This window comes from Falco rusticolus, chromosome 2 (assembly GCF_015220075.1).
Source record: "Falco rusticolus isolate bFalRus1 chromosome 2, bFalRus1.pri, whole genome shotgun sequence".
Taxonomy (NCBI): domain Eukaryota; kingdom Metazoa; phylum Chordata; class Aves; order Falconiformes; family Falconidae; genus Falco; species Falco rusticolus.
In genome coordinates this window covers 21,317,726-21,343,636 of record NC_051188.1, presented here as the reverse complement: position 1 = coordinate 21,343,636, position 25,911 = coordinate 21,317,726, and the positions used below count along the sequence as shown (strand labels likewise).

Sequence of the window (25,911 nt, the reverse complement as noted above, 5' to 3'; positions counted from 1 at the left end):
ATAGTTGTATTACTTTGATATCTTCTGCTTTGCTTGTTTGTATAGGTGTAAATATATATGTTCTTAAGGTTTTTTTCAGTTGTTTCGCAGATCATATTCTCCTGTCTTGCAGACCACTGGTCAAATAGCACTGTGTAGTCTAGGGATAGATAATCAATGCTTTTACTTGGGGCCTTATTAAAGGCTAATTAAAAAGATGCTATTGGCAGAGGAGGCAAAGACACTTAATTAGAACGGAATAGATGGAAGTTTTCTTCCTGTAAGTGTATTGGACTAGTTTAATAATTCTGGTTAGCTTGTGATAGAAGATGTGAACACTGACTGAATGGGTGCTTTCTTCTACAGCAACAGCAATTATTTCCATGGAAACTATTGCTGTGATGGTTTCACTGTTGGAAATTGTCAGCCTGTTGAGTGAACAGTATATCCCTAGGCTCTCATACACTTTAGGATCTTTTGACAAAATCCAAAAAGAAAGCAATAAATATATTTTCTCTGGGAGACTGTCATGTATTCAGGGTCTCATAATCTCTGTCTGTCACAACAGTTTGCAAATAAAATATCGATCATGTCCATGAAACATGATGCAAGCTTTTGACCTCAGTTAGTAGTGTTGATAAATGAACTTCCATGATAATGCCCCCCCCCTGCTATTTAGCAACAAGAAAAGTGCAAAGGTTGCCTTTTATCTTGTGCCTGGGTGGAGATATGTTGTCCGGACTTCTACTCTGTTAAGTGAAGGCGATAAAATAATTTATGACCACTATGATCACTTGGTCCTTTATATTTTTGGTGGCTTATATGAAATGAAAAATAAATTCTAATGCTGCTACTGAGTTCCTAGCATTTGGTGGTTACTGTATTATACAGAAATATTAGCTGTTCAATAGCCACCAATTATAATACTGGCATGTAGCTGTCATTGCTAGCATAAGAAGTTTGTACATTTTTATATAGACCCATAAAAGTACATAGAACTGTGTACTCATGATCAAAATACAGAGGTACCTACATGACATAGCACAGATCCTGTGAGGCTTTTAAGCCTTCTTATTTACAGAAACACATGACTGATTATCCATTACAAGTTTTCACTGAGAAGATGTAGTAATTGTATTCTGAAACTTATCAGCCTACTCAGGTTTTCCTTGTAGCTTATTCTCAGCCAGAATTATCATCTGTTTCATTTATCACACCTTTTTATAAATGCTGTTTGGAAATTAATATGCATTTCTTGTAAAGACATTATTAGATTTTGATGATTTCCTTTCTCTGGATTAGAAAAAGGCAGCTGTAGTTAGCAAGGCTGCATTTCAGCCAGGCAGCTCAAAAATACAGAGATACCAAAACATGGAGCATGGAGCATTGCAACTTATTGTGGAGCTAAGAGGAAAAAAAAAAAAAAAAAAAAAAAGCAAAAGGGAGCCAGGATGCTTTTTACCCTGGAGACCAACAAGGCTGGCACCTACCTGTGACTTCCCAGTAGATTGCCAGGTAGATTTAAGTGTCTGTTTAGACTGCCATGCTTGTCTATATGTGTAAGTTATGAAGCATTAATTGTATCAGTACCTTTAGAGCATAAAAATAAGATTTTAAATATCCAAATAGGTAATGGTGGAGGTTGAAATGTGGATTAGTGGAAGGGAGCCTCAGCAATGTACACAGGCATCAACACATTTAAAAAGGGGTGATTTTATTTTCATTAGGAAGTTAGTTGGCGTAAACATGTTAACAAAACATCACCCAGGGATTGTTTTTCCTTTGCCGTTATGGTGGCAGCAGTATGTCAGCCCTCACAAGTGTACCAACAGCAGCAAGCTGACCAGCAGCTGGCTGTTTTGGGTCAGGCTTACACTTTGGGCTTTTTCTGCAGTGGAAGTATGGTCAGGTATAGGATGAAGTGTTGTTCGTGGTTGGTGTAACTGTGCCAGCAGAAGTCCTGCCATGCAATTGCAGGTACTGGCAGGTTTTTTTGCCATTTCACTGATAAAAGTTGCTTTCGTGTAAGCAACAGTTTATCAGTGCTGTACAAATCAGATCTCATGCTCCTCAGGCAGCACTCCCTCCCTCTGAAGACAATTTTGGGGGTTGACTTTATTAAATATGCCACTGTAGTTTGAGTAATAGTTGCAGAGCCTTGCTCTCATCTGGCTCTAAAGGCAAAGCTAAGATTTTAGTGGTTAAACACTTGATGCTGCTTACATTGGTATTAATGAGTAACAGGGAATACCAACAGCAGTCATGTGCCATTAAATGCAACAGGGTCATACCAGTGCCAGGTTGGGTTGAGTGAGGTCACGATCAAGTCCTTGAAGCTGCTGTGCCTGTATTGGGAAATCAGTCTGGGCCCAGGCAAAGGAAAGATTTGGTCTGGCTGGGCTTGGACTCCGTGGTGCCATTGTCTGCCTGGGAGCAGCCCAGGAAAGCTCCTGCTGTAGCCTGGCTGGTGCAGTCAGGGGCCCTGGGGAGCACACCCAAAACAGCACACCTGAAAGCAGCACGTGTGATGAGGGGCAGGTATCCAAGACAGGTGTGCACAGCTGGAAAGCGCCTTGTGGGGAAGCTGCACCTTGCTGGAGCAGGAGATGGGGACCAAGCAAGGTTCCCCACGCACTGGGGAACATGGGTGTAGTGCCATCGGCATCTGCCGACACTCAGGTTTGGCACCTGATTCCTGCCAGTAGTGCTGCCTGGGCGATCCACTCTGTAGGTTTGGCTGACGCTCTTCTCTGGGAGCTCAACTCGATTGCCTGAACATAAGCACCCAGTGCTGCTTTGGTGCTGATTGTTTCCCCCTGTCTCCAGGGGCTGCTTCTGGATGTCCCAGGCCTCCCATAGGTACTTGCATGATGCATGGTACGTGTAGGTTGGGAACATGGCTCTGGGTGCCTGTGTTCAGGCAAGAAAATTTCACCACAGATTTCTACAGGCTACAGTGACAGCTTTAACATCTAGCTAACATACAGGCACCTCCGTTGCAGCCATCAGAATTTAGATGTGGGAGTCTGGAGCTAAATCCTACCCCAAGAGTGACATATTACATGGGAACAATAGCAAATGAAAGTGTAGCCTGGATCGAAGTAAATGTTAATTTTAGGTGGTTGTATTGGTAGGTATACTGCTGTCAGGAAAAAGATTAAAAAACATTTTAACTAATATACTGTTGTAGGAATCTAGCTGTCCAGATAAAATTAATTCATTTGCATTGGTATAAATAAGTAGAGCTGTTTGTGTCTGCAGTTTCAGAAGAAATCTAATAGTGCAGCCAAAAAAGCAAGATAAATTATCCTGGTTGCTAGCGTTGGTGATCCTGTGCTGTTGGTAGATTAACAGGTGTGAATTTCAGAAAACCAAGTATGGATTTGGCTTAGACCTTTACTTCTCAGAAATCTCAAAATCCCTTAAGATTTTTGAACAACACTTATAATGCATGTCAGTGCATGACGTTTTGATTTTCATCCTATATGAAGTGCCATGTATATCTCTACTCATGTATAGATGTTATCAATAATAATTGTGTAACATAAACCTGATTTCACCTATAAAGGATTAATGAACAGAATGCCATTTGGGATCAGCGGTGCTGCACCAGTATAAAGCCAGTGGCAAACGGAACAAAATAGTTTCTTCAGAATTTTTTCATTGATGTCAAGAATCACACTTATGCTGAAGTGACTGCAGTACTGGAGCCTATACGTTGTGTGCTGGATATTTTATTCCTACTAGTAAGAGGTCACTTGATCAGATCCTGCTTGAGTAGGTCACTTAGAGGAATGTGAGGTTATCAGTCTGGTTTCCTCTGATTTTTGCTATGAGGGGGTTTTGTTTTCTGTTTTGTTACTATTCTTCAATGGTTTATAGAGCTAAGTCAGTTCTAAAAATACACGTCCTTCAGCATTGTTTATTGCACAGCAGAGATTAATCTGGCTGTCATTTGGATCACTACTGTAGGTGGAGTGCTGCAGAAGGAAAGCAGTCCTCTCTTTGCAAATGTTATTGCTCAAGATAAGGGTGTAAAAAGCAGATTAGGAGATGACAGGTGACGTGTCCTTCTCTCAGTCTAAAAGTACAGGATCATGGGATAAACTTCGCCTGACTGGTTACACAGAGAGTGTGCTCACATTTGTAGCTCTTATGGACAAAACCAAAAGATGACTCTCATGAGCTCCTTTCTCAGTCTCTGCATATGTGGAGACCCTTTACCTGTGTCTGATTCTGAGGTAAGAACGTTTATCAAACCTGTGATTTTGCTGCTCTGACCTCGGAGGGGCTATGTTTAAGGGACAGCTTCACTGAAGCTGTGTTCATGCACCAGCCAGGGTATCACTCTCTGCTGAATTGTTTATACTGTTAAAACTGGTCCTGAGCTAAAATCTGCAGAGAAGGTGAAGCATGCATGAGTGACAGGGGTGATGTCATAGAAATCAGAATTTATGCAGGTGCTCTATTTAGAATAAATTTCATGCTGTAAGTGATATAATTGAATGTAGAGCAATGTGTGACATGGATTGTTTTTCATACCTTAATTGCAGTAATCATGTTAAAATGCTGACTGTTTAATAACTCTGCCTACTAGCTAAAGTGCTTCCATACAGTGAAATTTGTCTTAAGCTGTCTTTCAAATAAAAGCAAAATCTGCCCACTGTATCAGGCGGCCTTCTGAAAAGGCTCATTGGAGTTGCACTGGCTTGGCTGAAAACAGTAGGTGGAAAGGAAGGTGGCAGAAGATTTCACAGGCATCATTGTGAAAGGCTGATTCTGGGCAGCATGTTTGCTTTGAATATGCAATGCTTGAAACGCTTTCACCTGGTCTGAAACAGATGAACAAGATGTAGCTAGAGACAGACGAAATGTTGCCCCTCTTTTTTTGGAATACTTACTGACTTTGAGGATTGTCAGAAGTGCACTTGGGTAGACTGAAGATATCCCAGTAAAGAAGTAGGCTGCTTTTTCTAGAAAAGTCAGAATTAGTTCATAATTTGTATGAGAACTGGGGCAGGGTTCATTCACTTGCTCAGCAGTGCTTTGAAGTTTGTCAGTCAGTCACTTCATCAGGTGTTCATGCAAGCTCCCACCCAGCCCAGAAACACCCATCTTCCTTTCTCTGTTTCTTTTATGTTCTTTAAAGAGGAGCCAGGAAAAGCTAAGGAAACAGTGAGAATTTGGAAATTTTAGGGAAAAGTGAATATAAATTTTTATGTGCAGTATTTTTCCTCAAAAACTGCAGGGGCTTTTGCTAGAAAAGTTTACAGCAGTATTACTCCAAATGCATTGAAATCCTTAAAAATGTTCCCTCTAAGAAGTGCTTTTATTTCCAAACTTTTAGTAACAATGCAATTATGATACCTGTAGGCATGAACCTCCATGAGCCAGGTGTGCTGTTAAACTGGAACAATATGCTCATTTTCCAAGCTTTTGCTCTAAAAACATCAGGTTTCTTCCCCGTATTTGTGTTATAATGTATCTCTGGTCCTAATCAGTATGACTGTAACCTGCCTGAGCATATAGAAAACTAGCTTCTCCCTTCCGAAACTGGATGAGCTGGCTCACCCAATTTGCACGTGGCTGCACAATCTCTAGATCTGACCCAAGCGAGAGTGTAGGAGGGAGGGTGACTGCCCACTTTGGTATTAGCTCACAGTTACATGGGATCAGCAAGCAGTCAAACTGCAGCCTTGCTGTTTATTTTCATTGCTGAATAGAGTTAAATCATAGTATGGTTTGGGTTGGAAGGGACCTTCAAGATCACCTAGTCCCACCCCCCTGCCATGGGCAGGGACACCTCCCACCAGACCAGGCTGCTCACAGCCCCATCCAGCCTGGCCTTGAGCACTGCCAGGGATGGGGCAGCCACAGCTGCTCTGGGCAACTTGTGCTGGTGCCTCACCACCCTCACAGGAAAGAATTTCTTTCTAATATCTGACCTAATCTACCCTCTTTCAGGTTAAAATTGTTGCCCCTTGTCCTGAAACAGAACAGGGTCTTAAAAAAAAAGATTAGTCAGGATGAGTTTGGTACAATGCTCTGGGTGATGCTGTTTGCGTTGAGAATGTACTCTGAATAATTAGAAAAGATAAGGTGGGCAGCTGAAAGAGATAAGGAGACCATCAAGTCAGGAAATCACTGAACAAAGAAAATTGAAAGGTCTACTCCACCTAGATCCCACCTATTGTGAATGGAATGGTTAGGTGTCAAAATCAAATGAGTATGTATGTAAAGATGTTGTGTAACCTCTCATGAAAGCCATATAAAATACCTGACTTTTCAGTGAAAACTTTGGGAGCTAGTTTGTCCGGTGTGAATTGGCTAGCTCCCCACTGTTGCATGAAATAAATACCTTTGCTGTTTAAAGACAAAATTTGTCTCTGAGCAGTTACTGTGTGCTGTTTTGGTATCAGTCCTGTCACTACAGACCTTGGTAAATAAGTCCAGAAACACAGTGAGCTGGTCGAATTATTTCTACTGGTGTTACATGTAACATGTTACTTGTGCACAGGAACAAGTCCTGTGAGCACCAGAGCTGTCTTTCCAAGACATCATTCAGTGAATTCAGTGTTTATGATATGGTCTGTCTGTACTGCTGAGGTAGTAGGTGAGTTTCTAGTATTACTAGTCATGTTTGCCTAAGAGGTGCTGATGGCTGAGTGTTAACACAAGTGTTATCTCTGCACAAGCATCACGATGTCTTTCTTTGCAAAGTTACTGTCTTCCTGAATTGCCAGTTGCATTTGTTGTATTTATGGTAACTCTTCCTTTTTAGCAATGTTAAGTTGATCTGCCATATGAAAAACTCACAAATGTCAGAAAATTCTGTGGCTTATATGACTTGTTCACATTTAAAAAGGTTGTTTCTGATGACCACTGGAAGAGGTCCCCATCCCAGGACGAAGAGAAGGCAGACACACAAAAGGTCACCCCCAGGAGATGGGGCTCTGGAAAAAGATCTCGACCCAGACCTCTCTCAGACTATGGCCAAATGTCGATCAGAAGTTTCTCTATACCAGAAGACGCGGTTGCAGTGGAATCTCAGAATACAGACTGTACGGATGGAGAAAATCAGCCAGGACTGGCTTCCATCGGGTCTGTGATCCAAAGCAAGACAGTAGGCTACCACAGAGGGCGAAAAAGAAGACCCATCTCTGTAATAGGTGGGGTCAATTTCTATGGAAGTGGTCCCGCAGAAGAGATAGAAGGTCTGCTGACACAAGTAAGATAAGAGATGTGCTCTCTGCAAACTGCAAAAGACCCTTTCACTTCCTTTTCTCTGTCTTCAGCCTAGAAAATAGAACGGATGCTTCCTTCTCTTCCTTCCCTTTTGTCAGCTGACGTTGTGTACTTACAATTCTGCTTTCCTGGTCACTAATTACTTTGTCTTGTTGTTAAAAAACAAACCAGCATGGAATAAAACTGACAACTGACTTGAGGATAATCTTTTCCATATTGTAAATGAACCTTATTTCTTTCTTGGAATGGTCATTATGTCTCTTATCGGTATATAAGAGCTTATTGGTGTGCAATGCAGCTGTGTGCTTAGTCTCCTTACAGAGTGTAGGGCCTGAGGAACAGGGGAGTACAAACAAATATGATAATACACATTATTCATTAATTGTTTCGAATTCTCAAAAACCAGGCCGGTTCAAAACCTTTGGCATTAGCCATGGTGTTAAAAATCATGGTGTTGGCATAGCAAGGAAACTTAAAACTAATAAGGACATTGCTTAAGAAAATTGGTAATAGATTGATAAATTAATGAAATAAAGGAAGAACCTAAAAAACCTGGCAATACAAATAAAATGTCTGTTTATGTACTATTAGATTGACCTGATGGAATGAACGTAGGAAGCCTGTAAGAAAACAGCGTGTGATTGAGTTAACACTTGAGCAGTACCTATATACTTACTTGCCATCTCTGTTAGCTTAGGCAAAACAGTGAGAAATAAAAAACTTCTGAAAGAAAAATAATTCCTTTTTCCCTGGAGGTAGTCCTGAGTGGGTACAATGTGTAGAGGAACTTAACTGTGGTGTTGGTAGTGGTGGCCCCATCTTCCAGTTGGTTACAGAACTTCTTCAGACTCACAGGCTTTTGTAACATTGCACTGATCAGGTGTTTTCCACTTAACAGAAAAGCTGAAGGGCTTCCACTTAAAGCAGTTGTCAGGCTGGTAAAGCAACAGAAAAAAGGAATAGTATTTACATCCTCAAAAAAGTGTGGTTCTAGTGGTTATTAATGGAATTTGAATCCTCTTAGTCTTTGTCACGCCACTAAGTCTCCTGCTGGGAAGTTTAGTGGTACTCTCCCAGTTGAAATCAAATGCTGAAATAATGGCAGGATTTTCAGTCTCCCCTGAAAAGCGATTTTTAACATGAACATTGTTATTATATATTGCTAATTTTTTCTTTAGAATTCCCTGATGAAAAAATGTTTCTTGAAGCAAAACTCCAACTGAAGCCAGTGAACCTTTTACCCAGGCAAAGGCCATAGTTTCAAATCCTATATCATTGGGATACTTTAAAATTAATGTTATCACTATTTAGCTTGGAGGGAAAAAAAAAGGTGGAAAATTATTGTTATAAATTTTAGGGCATCTTACTCAAGAATAATAGATGGATTTCAAGGGATAGCAAGTATTTGCAGCCCAAATAATCTTTGCTGTACCATGGCAGTGATTTAACACTCCGATCTCTTCATTTACTGCTGAAAACCAATTGATATGTCTTCAAGCCTTGATTGCATCAGTTTATTAATGGAGGAACATGCGTCAGGGCAGCTATTTGAGTTGACTTTTTCCATGCTCCGATGCTGCCGCGGATCACTGTGGTCTAGAGCAAAACTATGGAGCGTTCCCAGTGGGGCACATTTTTAACCCAAATGATGTCCTTCCCAGATCTGTCCGGGGTAGGGATCTGGACTGAAGCCTTACAAGAAAATTTTAGTTGCTCGGAAATAGTTTTGGTTTTTAATCAGACAGTGATTTGCATATAGTAATTGCCATCACTTCTATTAGCTATTTGATGCAATATATCGGACTTACTCTTTGTGGTGCCATTACGTGATAGGATCCTGGTATATTGCTAAAGCACTGAGGAAATGAGGTTTAAAGATGAGATTGTAGTTAAATCATATTCAATATATGTTGAGGGTTTTGGCTGTCATATTAGAAAGTAAATTTGTAGCTGGAATGTATAAAAGGGCTGGTGAAGCAGGAATACGTGTGCTAGAAATATTTTATGTAGGGCTTTCAAAGGCTGATCTTCACATAGATTTTTTTTTTCTTAAAAGCTTTGAAAACCCACGGGAATATTTGAAAAGTATAATGCTAATTACTTCTTTGTTATGTTTTGTTTTGGTCTGACAGCTTAGGTGTGAGAAAATGTTTTCAAACAATACAAAATCATTAGCTTTATAACAGAGTGTCAAGAGATAGTTCATTAAAAAACCATCCCTGGTGGTTTAGATTACTTGATAGAAGGGCCTATGAACAGTAACAACTGAAAGATAAAAGAAGATCTAAAGATGAGTTTCTCTGAAGTTCATGTGCTGAGATCTGGTTGTTTAATATTGAATGTTTAGGCAAGGTCATTCAGCCTAGCTAATGGGGAGTTGTTCAGGGATGACATAAAATTAGACTCAATTTGCAAATGAAACAGGTAGGTTTTCTAATCGTAATTAAGCAAATGAATCATTTAACTAAAGAAAATGGCTTCTAGATAAAGTTAGAGGTAAACTTATTATCTCCTATTAATGAGACTCCTGGGAACTTCAGAGCTGAGGGTCATTTAGAAAATGATTTTTGTCTTGTGAAATACATTTATTTTACTTAAAAGCAATACATTTATTTGCAGAAAGCAAGCTTCCCAGGAAATGAACACAACTTCTACCCATAGCATTTCTGGTTGTTCTTTTGCCTTGGGTTTCCCTTGAGATGTGTATTTACCATGCCAGCTGGCGTTGCGCAGGCTGTTCTCAAAGTGGTTAGATCCCAGAGCGTTTGGGCATGCAGTATTACAAGAGGAAAGTTTATATAGCATGTCTGATCATAACAGAAGGCTAAGGAGTTTTTAACGTAACTGAGCACTGTGATGTAATAAAATATTTTCTGTGATGCTGGTGGATATGGTATGCAGTGTTTAAGCAAAGTCACTTCAAAGTAGGGGATTTTGCTGCCCCTGTAATTATCTGAACTACCTGAAGAAACCTTACTTCATACCTGAGTTTTGCTCAGTTGGACTTGCTCTTAGGTTTACTAATACTGGATTTTCCTGTTTTCTCTGTAGCCTGTAACACGGCCACCCGTACCAGTGCACCAGGTACCCCCTTACAAAGCTGTTTCAGCCAGGTTCCGACCACTCACCTTTTCACAAAGTACCCCGATCGGCCTGGACCGGGTTGGACGAAGGCGACAGATGAGAACATCTAATGGTAAGATGGACAAGTCTTTTTAACTTTCCAGATCTCAACTTCATACCCCAGCTTGGTCAGGAAGTAGATTATAGTGTGGAACACAAAAGGGTGCAAACCAGCTCAGTGACAAACTAGTTTCCAGCTAAGTTGCTTTGTTTTGTGAGTTTCTCATTAGTAGCTTTTATGTTTGTGTGAAACTTGCTTTTCGCATCTACTGTTTGACATTGTTGTGGTTTATTCTTCTGTACCACTTACACTCCTGTATTTTCCGGTCTCTATTCACATAGCTGCCTGAAGATGATAACAGAATATGAAGGAAGTAAGGTCTAATGTACTTGAGTTCATACCTGGACCATGGCCACACCACACGCGTATTTTTGCATGTTTGCTATGCATTCAGCTTAACTACCTAGATAGGCAAACCTTAAATAATTAAGCAGCTTGTTTCAGAGAACTGTGTGCAGTTGCAGTTGCTTACTCAGTGTTGAGTGTAGCCCAACCAAGGGTTCTAGTACATGATGGACAGGTTCTTGGAAAAGACTGTGTTTTTGGAAGCCTTGCCCTTTATCAGACTCTCCGATGTGCCCCATGTATTTTTGCTGTAATTGTTTACTATTAGCATGCAATGCTGTCTTGAGTTAATAGAAAGTCATATCTAGTATTAGTGGAACGTTTCTTGACAGGTGGGACCAGAAGAACCTGGGTTTAATACTATTTGTGTTCTTTCAGACAGCTGATAGTCTGAACAATTATTCATGTTTTGCTGCCAGGGGTTGGAAATAAAAGCAAATTTTCACTTAACGTCCTTCACTGTTAATAGTGAACAAAACACCGCTGGGAACCTTCACTCTGCCTCTCTGTGGAGAGAATAAGTAAAGGTGCCTAGATCAGGGCTTGCCATGACTGGAGTACAAAATTTAACACATAGCATTTTCAATGTTTCTTTATTAAAATTACACATAAGTCTACTAGTCAGTACTTGGTTTTTATGGTTAAACTAAGTTTTAGCTGCAATGATGTCCAAATTCTGCTCAAAAAAATCCCTCAACTACAAATTCATTTGTATAAGAACATGTTAAAACTGCATTTTCTAGTCTTCAATAGAGCATGACAATTCTCTTCAGAAGGTGCTGTCCAAGGAACAGGCTTGAGAATTTGTAACTATAGCAATGAGCTACATTATATATTATACAGTATTAGTATTTTCTTTTAAATTTATATTTTAGTAAAATATTGGGAACTACTTTAAAACCCATGTCTGGAATGTTTCCTTGCTCTATGTATGTCAGTATACTTAATGATCCAGATTAGACATCGAGGTAAATTAGACATCTACTGCCAGGACCCTTGCTGAGATTACGTGGTATCCTCGTCCCTGATTCTGGAAGGCCTACTCACAGAATAACAGGTTTGCCATGAGCTAGTTTTGAAAAGAAAAGACGCTTTAAGTATTACAGAGTAGGAATTCTTTTTCTATTTTTAGTTATCCTTTGCATTTCATGTTTGGAAACGACAGTTAACCTACAGTTACCTGGACGACTGCCTGAGACTTGTGTCTTTCCAGGTATCTAGCTTTTGGATAACTGGTCTCCTAAACATAAGCATCAGGATGACAAATATACAAAGCAAGATTTCTGCCAGTCTTCAAGAGAAGGAAACCAAAGCAATATTGATTATGCTAGATGTGACTCTTATGACTCATTACAATAAGCATAGAAGTTGAGCAGGGAAAGCTTCTGAAATCAAAGCCCTGAAGATGAGTGGGGAATATCACAGACTTAGTTTGAGAGTAGTTGCAAAGATCTATTAAGTAGCTCCAGCAGAAAATAATAAAGTGACCGGTGTCACGCATTCTGATGTCTTTCCTTTTTCTCTTAAAGTCACAAAGCATTTCCTTGTCTTTGAACATGTGAGAGTTTTTTGTTTGCTCATGTACAGTGAAATTTGATAGCACAAAAGCCCTTTATTACAGAAAGAAATTCTAAACCCAGGCACTGAAAACCAGTGGTATCTTATTTTAGTTACTTGCTAAAGCCTAATACGTTGCGTGTCTACTTTTATAACAATGGGAGATAGAATTGGAGCTGTAAATTTTTAGAAAAATGGCTGTTAGAAGACAGTAAGTCAGCATACTGTAGGAGACAGAATAACAACCAGCCAAGACATAAGGGGGACTTCCCTTGAGACTTAAATAGCTACCCTTGTGCGTAAGGGGTTACAAGTTTTAAATTATATGAAAGAGGTTACCTATTTATCACAGTAGAGCCATTTTTATAAGTATGTTAACAACTAACCTATCTTTTTTGCATATTGTGGTGTGGGGCTTGAATATGGTGAACTCCTTTAGATAGGATCAGGTCTGAGTAGGTGGGGTGGGATTCAGCTCAAGTTTAAGTTTAGATGTAGGTACCTACATAAGAGTTAAACGTTAGAACACCCATTACAGGCAGAGGAAGACTAGGGCTTGATTCAGTTGCCCTCCCCAGGATCCAGTGCTTGTGGGGTATCTGAGCATCTGGCAGGTATGACAGAGACCTGTTCCTTTCTTCAGTTGCAGCTGGAGGCCAGCAGGTTACCCAAAATACTTAAAATGGCGCCAAGTATGTACAATTAAACAGCTAATCTGAGGTCCTAGCCATTGCAGTCAATGAGGTAGGAACTGCCTGTGGATGAGGTGGATTGCACTCTCAGCTGTTTTAATCGTGACCAATACCTGCTGATTTAGATGGTTCACTCAAATGTGGATTCCAGCATATGGATTAACAAATTGTCTTTAATCAAGAAGGATCCTGTCCTGGATGTTTGTCTGCAACGTTAAACTACCATCAAGCTTTTCCCAGTTCATCAAGGTTGTTTAACCTAGTAGGTTTCAGTGTGTATGGAGTACAGCTCAGGAACTGAGGTGCAAAAAACCTGGCTGTTGGGGTGAGGTCTTCAGGTTCTCCATCCCTGTCACTGACCTAATAAACAAACTCCCCCCCAAGTAGGTTATTGACCATAGTAGTGAACAAACAGAAGGTGTTAATCACTTCTCCAGAGAAAACAGTTCCCTGCTTGCTACCATCTCCTTGCTCCCCTGTCCTTGCTCCCCCACCCCAAAAGAGTGAGGATGTGAGTAGGACAATATGCAGGAAATGCAAATTCCCAGGTTACTGCACTGAGTGCCCTATCTGTGATTACCGGGAGGTGGGTGGAATATATCTGATGTTGCAGGCAGCTCCATGGCAGTTGTGTTCTGTGACTAAAGTGCCTGAAAAGCTCAGGGGGCCAGAAAGACTCGTGGACAGGACCTGAAGGGGCGTGATGAAATCCACTACCACAGTCCCGGTATTGCTGGGGACAGAAAAGCCTCTGGGCCAGAGGGTAATGGCTATGTGGTACTCTGAAGGATGTGACTTGTAACTGATTGGAAAAGATAAAAACTATGCTGGTGAATAATGGGATTTAGTCAAATAGATAGCTGGGCTTGATGCAGACAGGACCCAGCAGTGTACTGGGAGCAGCTGATGCATCAGGTGAAGCACCTCGGCAGTCCTAGGGGCTCTGGAGGTGACATGACAGCTGTGGGGCAGATGGGTGCTAGGGAGGATCTGATGGACAGGAGGCGAGCACTGGAGGCAAAACTGAAGCTGTCAGGTAGAAGCTAAAAGCGAAGCTACTGAGGAGGCCTACAGGAAGGCACACAATTCTTGAACGTTCCTTAGGTGTGTGCAGGATTACACGTAAGAGCTACTCTGTAAGGGTTGGATGTGTCTCATCTGACACTATAGACTTCTAAACTAGGCTAGGTGATCTTGACTGGAAGAAACAGATAATTTAGGGTGCTGTTCATTGACCAAATAAGACAAACAATGAATCTTACCCTGTGTGTCCATAATGCAGTCTGAGCCAATATCCTTGCAGGGATGAGAAGAGTTAAAAAATGCAATACATTATGTGTTTTAATTTAAAAGAGGGAAAGTAAATAAAAGTCAGAAGTCACTTTTGTAACAAAATAATTTAAAGGAGCAGAAAAAGGTTTTGAATGCTTGCAGGCAGCACGGAGAGTGTTCAAGGACAGCATATTAGATGCTTAGAGCAAATTCATGTCACCTGTCAAAACAGAATTTGGAAATGCCAGGAAAGGGTTCTGTCATTAAACACAGGGGAAAAGAATCTATCAAAAGGGGGAAAGGGCATCCTTCAGATTATTGAATTGTATCCAAATAGAAAAAAGCCCCAAAACTGTAGCAATTGTGATGTAAATCTACAGGGACATAGAAACAGTTTGCTAAAGATACAAAATCTATGACCTTTTTAAAAAATATGAGAACCTGGTAGACTACCAGATAGTTTTGTAGGCCTTGTGCCTGAGAAATAAAACCTGAGCTTAAATTAGATAAAGATTTGTCTCAAAATGTCAGTAAAAGTTTTAGAGGACCTAAATGAGTAGTAACAAATCACAAAAACCAAGACTTCTAAAGGGATTTAAGAATGAAATTGCTGAGCTACTGCCTTGGCATGGAATTCATTCCTCAAAAACTGTCTCAGTACAAGGAAGAAGGCAGCGATGAGATGACCATTAGAAAGAAGTATCAGTAGGGATCCAGCAAACAGGCCAGTGAGTCTGATGATCATCCTGAGCGCCGTCACACGGCACATGCAGGACAACCAGGGGATCAGGCCCAGCCAGCATGGGGTTATGAATGGCAGGTCCTGCTTGATGAACCTGACCTCCTGTGACAAAATGGCCTGCCTAGCGGGTGAGGGAAAGGCTGTAGATGTTGTCTACCTCAACCTTCGCAAAGCCTTTGACACTGTCTCCACAGCATTCTCCTGGAGAACTGACTGCTCATGGCTTGGATGGGTGTAAAGGTGGCTGGCCGAGCCCGAAGAGTGGTGGTGAATGGAGTTACATCCAGCTGGTGGCCGGTCACAAGTGGTGTTCCCCAGGGCTCAGGATTGGGGCCAGTCCTGTTTAGTATCTTTTACTGACGACCTGGGCAAGGGGATCGAGTGCACCCTCAGTGAGTTTGCAGACCACGCCAAGCTGGGTGGGAGTGTTGGTCTGCTGGAGGGCAGGAGGCTCTGCAGAGGGGTCTGGGCAGGCTGGGCCGATGGGCCGAGGCCAGTGGTGTGAGGTTCAACCAGGCTCAGTGCCGGGCCCTGCCCGTGGGTCACACCAGCCCACTATGATTCTGTAACAGTATCTGGAATATATAAAGAATGTACTTAGGACTTAGAAGCTGTAACAGAGAGTATCATCAACAGACTGGCAGACCTTTTTGATGAAGAGTGCGTGTGCCCTATGTAGAGGAAAGCTGTGCCCCACAAATGGATTAAGTTTTCTAAGAAAAATCACTGAAGGTGTGACCAAGGCGATTCAATAGGTATAGGCTACTTGCATCTCTAAAAGGCCTTTGACAAGATCTCTTAAAAATGTCCCTTAATAGAGGCCTGGGATAAGACGGAAGATCCTCCCCTACTTTAACAAGTGCTAGGCAAGAGAGCAGGAAAGCTGTCAGTTTACTGAAGGAGAAAGCTCATGAGCAGAATCAGATGTTCTGTGTCTTCACAAATAATGTGGAAAGGGAGGAATAGAATGAAATTTTAATTCTTGTTTGTGTGCTAAATTATTCATGGTAGTGAAAGCACAAACTGCTTGAACATCGTTGCAGAAGGACTTGACAGTGCCAAGACACAATGCTCTGTGCTGGCGGTGGGTGAATTTGGTGTTGATAAAGGCAAGGTGGTGCACATGGAGGAACACAAGCCTGCCATGCTTGCAGAAGAATGGACTTTGAGCTGGATATTGCAATTCAGGAAGAGATCTTGCAACCCTAACAGATTAAAGTGTCAGTTCATTGCATAGTAACAGTCAAAACAGTAAATAAAAGGGCAGGAATTTGTAGGAAGGGAACAGAGGACAAAACAGAAAGCTCAATTGTGCCATTGCTGTAGTATGTGGGGGCCATCTCCCTGTTCTTTTCCACCTCAAAAGGCATTTTTTTACAGGGGACCATACAGAGAAAGGCAAAAGGACAAGAAAATCTACTCTGTGTCTCTGTGTGAGGAATGATTAATGTGGCTAGGGCTCTGCAACTTGGAAGAAAGGACAATAGGGATATAACAGACTGATTAGCATAGGAAAAATGAACAGATAATAGTTTTTGTTTCCGATAATGTAAGAATTAAAGGACACCAAATTAAGTAATTGGATAGCAAGTTCAAAATAGAAGATAGTTTTCACACTATAAAATTAAACTATGAAACTAATTGCTATGCATGGTATTTCACATCCCCAAAGTTTACAGAAATTCAGAAAGTGGTTTGAAAAATTCAGTTCATTAAACACAAAGATATCTCTTCTGCCCCAGGAGGGATCTGACTCTGATCTGCAGATAGCTGGAATTTAGGAAAATACAGCAGAAAAATGCCATTACATGCCTCATCTATTTTTATGTTCTTCCTTGGGCATCTGCTACTGGCTGCTGTCAGAGCAGTGGGTGGGGGGGACCTTTGGTCTGCTCCAGGGAGGAGGGTCCTGTGATGCCAGAAGGGTATCTAGAATTAGATTTTCTTGAGTCAGATAAACTAGCTTTTAGGTTTAGTATTTTAGTATGTGCTACCCACAGCCTTTTCAGAGTGCCCTATGGAGTGGGTAAGCCAGCTGGGCATGCATTTGCACAGGGTCACTGTGGACTGCCACTGCAGAGGACAGCCTGCGCCTCCTCCTGTCCCTGGGTGATCCTGCGAGGAAATGAGCATGCCACCAGCTCACCCCAAACGAGTGCTTTTGTGGTGGTTCGGTTTGTGGCTGCACAGTTGCTAGATGTGCCCACGCCGAAGAGGGAGACCAGATCTGTGCCCTGTCACTGGCAGCACCCCACAGCGGCACTGGGTTAGTCATCAGGCAAAAGCACACTGTCCGTTCAGTTCTGCAAAAATCAAACCAAATGACTGTTTTTCAGTGATGGTTTTTATTGTGTCTTCTAGAAGAGCTGTGTAGGGTTTGATTTCATTTTCCTTTAGCATTTCCACTGCGGGTAGGGGTTTGACGTGGCAGAGAGGTTGTGCTCTGGCTAATTAAAAGCATGAAGCCTTCATTTGCAGGTCCCAGGATCATCAGCACTTCAGTGGCACTTCTGTTTGCAGGGCTGGTTTTTTTTTAATGAATTGTGTGACAAAAATGTATGGGGCTGTGTATAAACATCATATAATATGCAGTGGCTTGTTTTTTCTATGCTATCCAAGTGTCCTTGCAGCAAGAAATAATAGAAAAGTTTGGGGGTTTCGGAAGAGAATTCCTGTTGGTCTCCTGAGCAATGCAGCACAGTCTGGATTTTTGTAGGAAGATGGCATTAATATTGTTGGGCGATGTTTGGCCTTTCCCTTCTCCGTCTGAGGCAGCACTAGGGGAAACCATGTGATTTCAGTGGGTGTTGAGAGGTCACTGTGTGCAGAAATGCCTCCAGGGTTTTGTGAATACATCCCTGGAGGAGGCAGCCCCCAGTTACAGGACGGGCTCAGCTGAGCGACGCAGTTTGCAGGTAAAGAATGAGCCGTAAAGATTATGGAGCTTTCCAAACTATAAATGTAGTGCTGTGTACAAGTGCAGGTTGCGGAAGGCTTTGCGCTGCGCTGATGGGGGCAGCTCATGCCTTTGCTTCCAGCGCAGGAACTGATCCAGCTTCACTGCAGAAGATGCAGATGTAAGGGTGATAAATGCTGGCCCATAGGGAGTGAATGAAGCTGTGCTCTGTCTGGGTCAGTTCCAGTGAAAGCTGGACCGTTTGGGTACCTTCCCTATTTTCTCTTCGTAGTTTCAGTGAAAAAATGCCTCTGCCCTCCCGTTTTATCCTGGGAGCGGTCTGCTGCAGCCTTAACACTTCAGCTGCTTGTGCCCTAAATAATGATACAGCATTTGCCTGCAAAGCAAGAGAAGTTTTAACAGCCATGCAAAAAATACCGTCATTGTTTACTTCTACTGGAATTTTAGCCTGTGTAATATAACAAAGGTAGACCGATACTCCAAACAGTGTTGTAATACAAGGAACTCCCAGCTCCCTTCCAAGTAGTCTTTCCCTTTGAATCGCAGTCATTTGAATATAGATCGAAATCGCATTAAGCCGCTTTAATAAAAAACAAATGTACTCCTTGGCTTGCAGTGTTCAGGCACTTTGGGAGTGGTCTGGGTGGCGCAGGCGGCTGCAGGCACAGCATGGCCGGGGCCAGGCAGCCAGGTTTTTGTTTCTTTTCTGGAAGTTCCTCCCTAAGGGCACCCCATGATGTCAGAGAGCCGGCAGCGCAGCGGCCAGGCTGAGCTCGCCGCTGGCAGTTCCCAGCCGCGCTCGGCCTCCGAGACACAGCCGGGAGCTGGAGGCAGCCAGGGCTGCTGCTCTGTGCTGTGGGTGCCTCGGAGCCCTTTGTGATCCTCCACCAGCCCTGTAGGACCGAGCATCACCTGTTAGAGGTCAGACCTTTGCCCCGTGGTCAAGTCTGACAGCAGCATGGTAGCCAGAGGAGGAATGGCACGATTTTGGAGTCTGGAGAGCCTTCAGATGGGTACGTGTGAGTAGAACATGCTCTCTCTCTCTCCTCCCCAACCCCTGCCCTTACAGTGTTTTTAGATTGAACTGATAAACTGTGGCAGTCAGGGGGCCTGATTCTGATCATGCTTATACCATGTCATCCATGGGAGCTGGTGACAGAGCTGCTGGGAGATCAGAATCAGTTCCAGGCTGTCTTTTAAGTTTTTGCATCCCGTTGGTGCGATCAGGAAAGTCTGCTCCTACCTCTGCTATTTCTGCCTGTAAACAATAGAGGAATAGATGCAGAATCCAAGTGACTGTTTCTCGCCTGAGTCTAACTATGAAGACAATGTAAGCTTGTTGATGTGGTGCAGAATAATGAACAGTTACCAGTCCCAAAACTGCAGTCATTTTTCATCTGGGGCCAAATGAATTAAGTTGTTTTGAAGTGCTGTTGTTACTAGAATAAACCAACAGGCAGTACTGATAGTACAGTAGACATGTATATAAAGGATCACTCGGACTAAATTTTTTGGGTGTTGCTTTATAAACTAAAAATTGATGTAATGAATTTTTTTTTTTTAATAAAGCAGTTTCAAGAAGTTTCACAAAATGTATTTGAAGAGTGCTCGGATTTATGAGTCTGTAGGAAAAAAAATCTTGGTTTTTTAAAATAGGGATTCTGCATCCTCCCTGCTTAGGCACCATTAATATGAGTATATAGTTAAAATACTGGGGAGTAGAACAGAACAGAACATGCTCTGTTACATCAAGACCATGCCATATTTTTCCACTTTTAAAGGAAAGAAAGATCTTCCAAGTTTTTTTAGTGGATCTGTGTAGTAATCAGCTTTGATCTCTCTTGCAAATTAATACCCAGATGACCAAAGGTGCTAGTGATGGTATGAGCACCCATAAGGAGGGGGTTGAAGCGTTTTCCTGATAAGGTGAATAGCGGCTAGGCAACAGCGTGCCAATTAGTTGAGTAGGTGTGTGGAGTAAAGCCAGGAGTCATCCCTTGGTGACTCTCAGCCATCCGGAGCTCAGAGCTCAGCAGTCAGGCGGTACCCAGGCTTGAAGCAGGGCAGAGGAGAGGCAGGGTCAGGGCCCTGCTGCTCAGCCTTGCCTGCTAGGTGGAGGTGGCAGGTTCAGTAACTCTGCTTAAAGGCCCCTTCCCTGGCACTGGGCAGTGAGAGAGATGCTCAGCAGTCTGTGTGGCAACTTCTCTGGGACACACTAACTGTTAGAAAAGGAGTTCAGTGCTAGCAGCCCATTCTAATTTTTTTTAATTATTTTTGTTTACTTTTTTTAATTTTTTATTATTTGATTTTTGAGCACTGTATGATTTTCAGACTCTCTAGTTATTCACAGCTTGGGACTGCCATAGGACTAAGTCTCTAGGGATAACTTAACAAGGACCAGAGAGTGCATCCAAGCACTGGGCCACTGATCATGAACGCTTCTTGATTACTAGCTCATCCCCTGATCTGTCTGAACATTACAGCTGGCTTTTCAAAGACAAACCTACTCTGAAAGTGCTGGCACTGGCATGTACTGGCACTGAGCAGTGTGGACACAAGTCAGTCAGTATTACTTGGTCCTGAGATCAAGTCCCCAGTCCCCTTCATCTGCCAGTACAGAGATGCTCACCAAAAGGATCTACCTACCCCTCAGTGATGTACCCCAAACGGGTTTTACAGTTTTATACAGAAACTGTTTATTTGCATGTGTATAGTGACAGTCACTTACTCGATGTTTCCCTTGGTTTATGTGGCTGTGTAATAAGATGAAGCCCATCTTAGTGCTGGCCTCTATTTCTTTGCACAGCTGCTTCTTTGGTCAGAAAATGTCCAATTGTCAAACCAAGAACTTTTTGTGATTTAAGGCAATGGGAATAAGTTTTTTCTCAGGCAGTCACACTGTGCTTAGTCCAGGCTCCCTGTCCCCTCGAGCCTGCCCATAGCTGTCTCGGTGCTGGCAGAGTCTGCCCTGGCACGTGGGAGAGGTGGCAGCAGCTGGCTCAGGGCAGGGGCTGCGGGAGAGGTTACATCCCTGTAGAGGATGTGACGGTGTGACGGCACCCAGCCTGGGCCCGCCGGAGCTCTCTCATCTGCCACGTGGGAAATGGCATTGAGGACTTCCCTTCTGATTCAGGTCTTTTGAGATTTCCCCTGGCTGAAAACTAACTAAATAAATAATGGTTGTAGTTCTGCTTTTTGGCCTCAAAAAGGAGGATTTCTCAGTTTCATCAGCTGCTAAATGAGAAAATTCCGAAGAAGAGAAAATTTACTGGCGGAAGAGTGGTTTTCCTGAGAGCTTTGCTGCCCTTCACTTATGCTTCTATTGTTATATTTGTGACAACAAAGGCAACTTCTCAGTGATTCCTCTTGCATTGTATTATTTTTTTTTGAGTCATAAAAGTGATGAAGCAAACAGCTGTTGCACCTTTGTTTTAGTTGCTGCAGATGGTGGGACTGAATCTTCAGCTTTAGTGGATGACAATGGCAGTGAGGAAGATTACAGTTACGAGGAGCTCTGCCAAGCCGCTCCCAGGTACCTGCAGCCCGGAGGGGAACAGCTAGCAATTAATGAGGTAACGTCCTGGGCTTTGCATTGTCATAAGGATGGCGGGGTGGTGGTGGTGTTTTCCACAGGTCTCAGGTTTCACATTAATAAAAAGTGCAATGGCAGCAGCCAGCGGAGCGAAGACTCCAGCAGCCCTGGTGTCCTGTCTCTGGCACAGCCCATGAGCAGATGCCAAGGGAAGAGCACAGTGACTAACTTCACTGGGAGTGTAACTTGTTAGCCTGTGTAACTGCTCTGGAGTAGGACTCTAATTGTTTTCACTAATAAATATATGCATAGACTTCTGAAAACTCAGAATTTTAGTTTTATCCTGTAATAGGAGTAATCATAGGCACTCCAGTGAGGTGTTTTGATCTTTTAGTAATTTACAAACAGTTCGTTGTTGTATCTTTTGCCCTTCACAACCTCATTCTCTTCCCATCTCAGCTGATAAGCGATGGCAGCATTGTCTATGCAGAAGCTCTCTGGGACCATGTGACTATGGATGATCAAGAGCTGGGCTTCAAAGCTGGAGATGTCATTAGAGTTCTAGAAGCTTCCAACAAAGACTGGTGGTGGGGAAGAAATGAGGACAAGGAAGCCTGGTTTCCAGCTAGCTTTGTCAGGGTGAGTAACGCTCTTGCTTTTGCACCATTGTCATGCAAGATTCCTAGCAGGGTACAACAATTGTCACAAATGTTTAAGTGAAGGACCTGATCCTCAGCATCTTTGCACCTGAACATCAGTAGTGTAACTCCTAATGACTTCACAAAGAAAGAAGCAATGGAGAATCACACCCCAGGATCCCTTAGCTCCTCTGACACCTTTTACTCTGGCTTCTTCCTTTCTGTGGTCCTTTTGTAACCAAAGGAATTTCTCAGTGGAAATGAGGGCAGCAGACTGCTCAACCAGGAGCAGTCAGTGTATATGGAGAGGACACAGCAGTTTTCATGAGGGAGTGGGGAAAGCTGTGCTGCAGCGATTTCTTGGTAAAATAGGGCTTAATTTATTATCACAACATGGTGTAGGAATCTGGTTCAGTGTCTGAATTCCCCAGTCAGAAGTCAGCCAGATTAATGACAATATAACTCTAGAATGGTATAAAATTGAACTATGTTTGGAGAAGTTAAAGTACTTTTTGAGAGCCTGTAAGAAAGCTTGGGCCACACTATCTGAAGTACTACACAAAGTGCAAGAGATGGTTCCTGCCTTTGCCCTTCTTAGATGTCCAGCCAACACAGGCAGTCAGACAAAAGATGAAAAAGGAGGTGCTGTTATCCACATCGTACAGATGGGGAACTGTGGCAAAGGTAAACTACTTAGAAGTGTTTGAGTTGTTTACTTTTGTAATTTTTATCCATATGCTGGCTTGGCCAAAATAATGCATGAACTATTAGTAAGGGTCAGAAATAAGGTTAAGTCTGAAAAATACACAGACAGCACAACAGGGTATCTCTTAGATACTGTGAGTAGAAAGCCATGTATTTAACCAGACAGAAATTTCAACACTCTTTGAATAAACAGTGGGTACAGTGAGATAAATGCTGTTGTGGAACCCTCTGTATAAGGTAAGAATGGGAACAGTTCTGTGGCAGGTCCTCTCTTAATTGTAAGAAGTTTGTAACAGATTTATCACATGTTTTACTTTTGTAAAAGTTTGCTGCTTTACTCAAGTTTGCTTTGTTTGTTCTGGCTGCAGCTGCGAGTTAATCAGGAAGAAGTGCCAGAAAATTGTAGTAGTATCCAGGATGAAGAACAAGATGCAGATATTAGCAAGCATCGTCAGAAAATAGCTGAAAACAAGGATCAGATGAGAACCAACGTTATACAGGAAATTATGAACACAGAACGAGTCTATATCAAGCATCTCAAGGACATCTGTGAGGTACATGCTTTAATCTGAGGACGTTATACTGACCTAGTGTGAACAAAACATCCCACATAAGCTGAGAACCAGAGTGGCTTCTCATCAAAATATTCCCAATTGCACTTCTGACTTCTTGTGTCTTCTTATGGCTTTCCTCTCTGCTGACTGGCCTAAGGCACCACTTCCTTTTTTTTGAAAAAAAAAATAAAATAATCCCATTTTAGACATGGAAAAAGTGCTTTGGTTATCTGCCCAATATTTCCATAATAATGAGAGAAGGAATTCCAGTTTATTTAGAACTTTTTAGCACTTGGTTTAGGTAGAAACCTTTTAGTAACTTTAATAACATCAGTTACAGTTTAGGGACAAACTTTTTGAAAGTAAGAAAGTGCAGAAAGGATGTTTGCTGGGTAAGATTTTTTTTGCTTTGTTTACACCAGCAAAGGGATTTTTGCTGGGTGCATAGATGCTATGAAGAAGTCTTTAAACGTATTTAGAACTACCTTGCTTGTTTGAACTACAAATTGTGGGGGGTGTTCTGCTTTTTGTTCAAATTTTGTTGGATACCTACGCCTGGACAAGAAGCTTCTTTATATTTTTCACTAAAGTTTGCCTCTTCTAATGCGGACTGTGATGCATTTGGCCTGTATTTGACTTGTGTTTGTGGTTAGCATCTGAAAGGGTGCTAAGGAACCTACCTTTGTACCCTTAGTTTGCTAGCTCTCTCTTTCTCTGTATTTGCTGTGTTGTCATCCTTTAGTTCACCATTTGTCGTTAGATTCTTTCATGGACAACAAAGTAGGCAAGACAGCAGCGTTTTCCTTTTTTTTTTTTTTAGATCAGGCCTTTTTAATGCATTTTGAAGAAAGAAAAAAGGGAAAACAAAAAGACAAAAACTGGTTGCTAATTAGCTAATTTTCAAACTTGTGTAAGTTTTGTGCTTTAGATTCACTATTTACTTAAGCTAGTAAGCTTGACTGTGTCTAAAAGATGAGGGAGGAATCTGTGTATACAGCTGTGTTGCTGCTGTGGTTAGCATAGTTCTAGGACTTTCATATTTTACTGACCTATTAATTCTTAGACTGATATGAATAATTAATTTTCTTTTATACATAAATTCTATACCTCTTTTTTAAAAATCTGACATGCCTCTGAGTTTAGTACAAGAGAGTAAACACACATTTTCCAAGTAGAGAAGTGATGCTCCATGTTCAACATGTGGGGTAGAGATACTCTGCTTTCCTCAGAGTGAAGCTGTAGGGTGATGCAAACAGGACATGAGGCTGAAAACATACTCAAGTAAGACTAAGCCAGAAAAATTAATGCAGATAGTAATCCAAATTTGCAGGCTCTGCACTAGAATGAATCACTGGGGCTGCTGCCCTCAGGATCATGAAGCTGGAGTATACTGCTGTGGTTTAATCCCACACAGCTGCTGGCTCACTCCCTGCCCCTCCAAGGGATGGGGAGGAGAACTGGAAAGGAATGTAAAACTCAAGGGTTGAGATAAGAACAATTTACTAAGTGAAATAAAGCCAATAGTAAAAATAACAACAACGACAGTTATAATGGAAAGGAAAGAGAAGGGGAGAGTAATGAAATCCACAGGGAATGGGGAAAAGAAAACAAGTGATGCACAATACAACTGCTCACCACCTGCTGACTGCTGCTCAGCCGTCCCCTGAGTAGTAATCTGCAGGCCCTGGCTTCTTCCCCCCCCCAGTTTATATACTGAGCATGACATCCCAGGGTATGGAATACACCTTTGGATAGTGCAGGTCACCTGTCCTGGCTGTATCGCCTCCCAATTTCTTGTGCCCCTCCAGCCTTTTTTCTGGCAAGGCCTGAGAAACTAAAAAGCCCTTGATTTAGTATAAACATTACCAGGCAACAACTAAAACCATCAGTGTGTTATCAAGGTTGTTCTCACATCAAATCCAAAACACAGCACTGCACCAGCTACTAAGAAGAAATTTAACTCCATCCCAGCCAAAACCAGGACATGTACCCAGAAAAACATTTTACATTCAAGAAGTGTCTGCAGTCCGCATTACAAGAGCCGCACAGGAATTAATTTTCCTTTGTGGAGTTACCCTCCTAACAGTAGTAAAGGTGGTAGCTGGCTTGCAGCATAGCCACTGCACAGCTGTCAGAGCAGATGGCTGTGGAGGAGACAGGAATATTCATAACGGTGCCAGCAGTATTCAGGGTTGCTTCCTGGTAAACCTCACTGGAGCAATTGCAAGGCTTTTTTACAGCTGTTTGCTCCCAGAGCAATTTGGGGGAAACCTGACTGAAAGCAGTCAAGCGGAGGGGCCTGGCAGATAACCCCTGTCGTACCAGTTAACCTTTGCACTCATCTGTACCCCGGCACCGTAACTGATACGAGAGCAGGAGCACAGCAGCTATTCCTGGATGCTCAGCCCCTGCACTGTGTCCTCAGCACCATGCTCAGCTGTGTTGAGCAGGTACCTGAGGATGTGCTGGCTGTGCGTGGCAGCTGGTGCTGCGTGTTTTAGCCCTAAAGGGCCCCTGATTGTACCTCTGCTTCTTAGCTAGGCAAATGC

The 25,911-nt window shown here is 42.3% G+C and overlaps 1 protein-coding gene across 8 annotated transcripts in view; it reads left to right on the top strand.

The window, feature by feature from the left end:
• SPATA13 (spermatogenesis associated 13) overlaps window positions 1-25,911 on the top strand; it is a 160,200-nt gene that overhangs the window by 119,846 nt on the left and 14,443 nt on the right. For 5 of the 8 annotated variants that reach the window (XM_037376254.1, XM_037376259.1, XM_037376255.1 and 2 more), the window contains 5 exons: window positions 6,845-7,207; window positions 10,276-10,420; window positions 21,369-21,505; window positions 21,925-22,104; window positions 23,177-23,362. In XM_037376254.1, the coding sequence (XP_037232151.1) occupies window positions 6,845-7,207; window positions 10,276-10,420; window positions 21,369-21,505; window positions 21,925-22,104; window positions 23,177-23,362 (1,011 nt within the window). Of the gene's footprint in view, window positions 1-3,629; window positions 4,221-6,844; window positions 7,208-10,275; window positions 10,421-18,730; window positions 18,947-21,368; window positions 21,506-21,924; window positions 22,105-23,176; window positions 23,363-25,911 lie in introns of those variants that run through there. The other 3 variants (XM_037376261.1, XM_037376258.1, XM_037376262.1) reach the window with 3 other exon arrangements.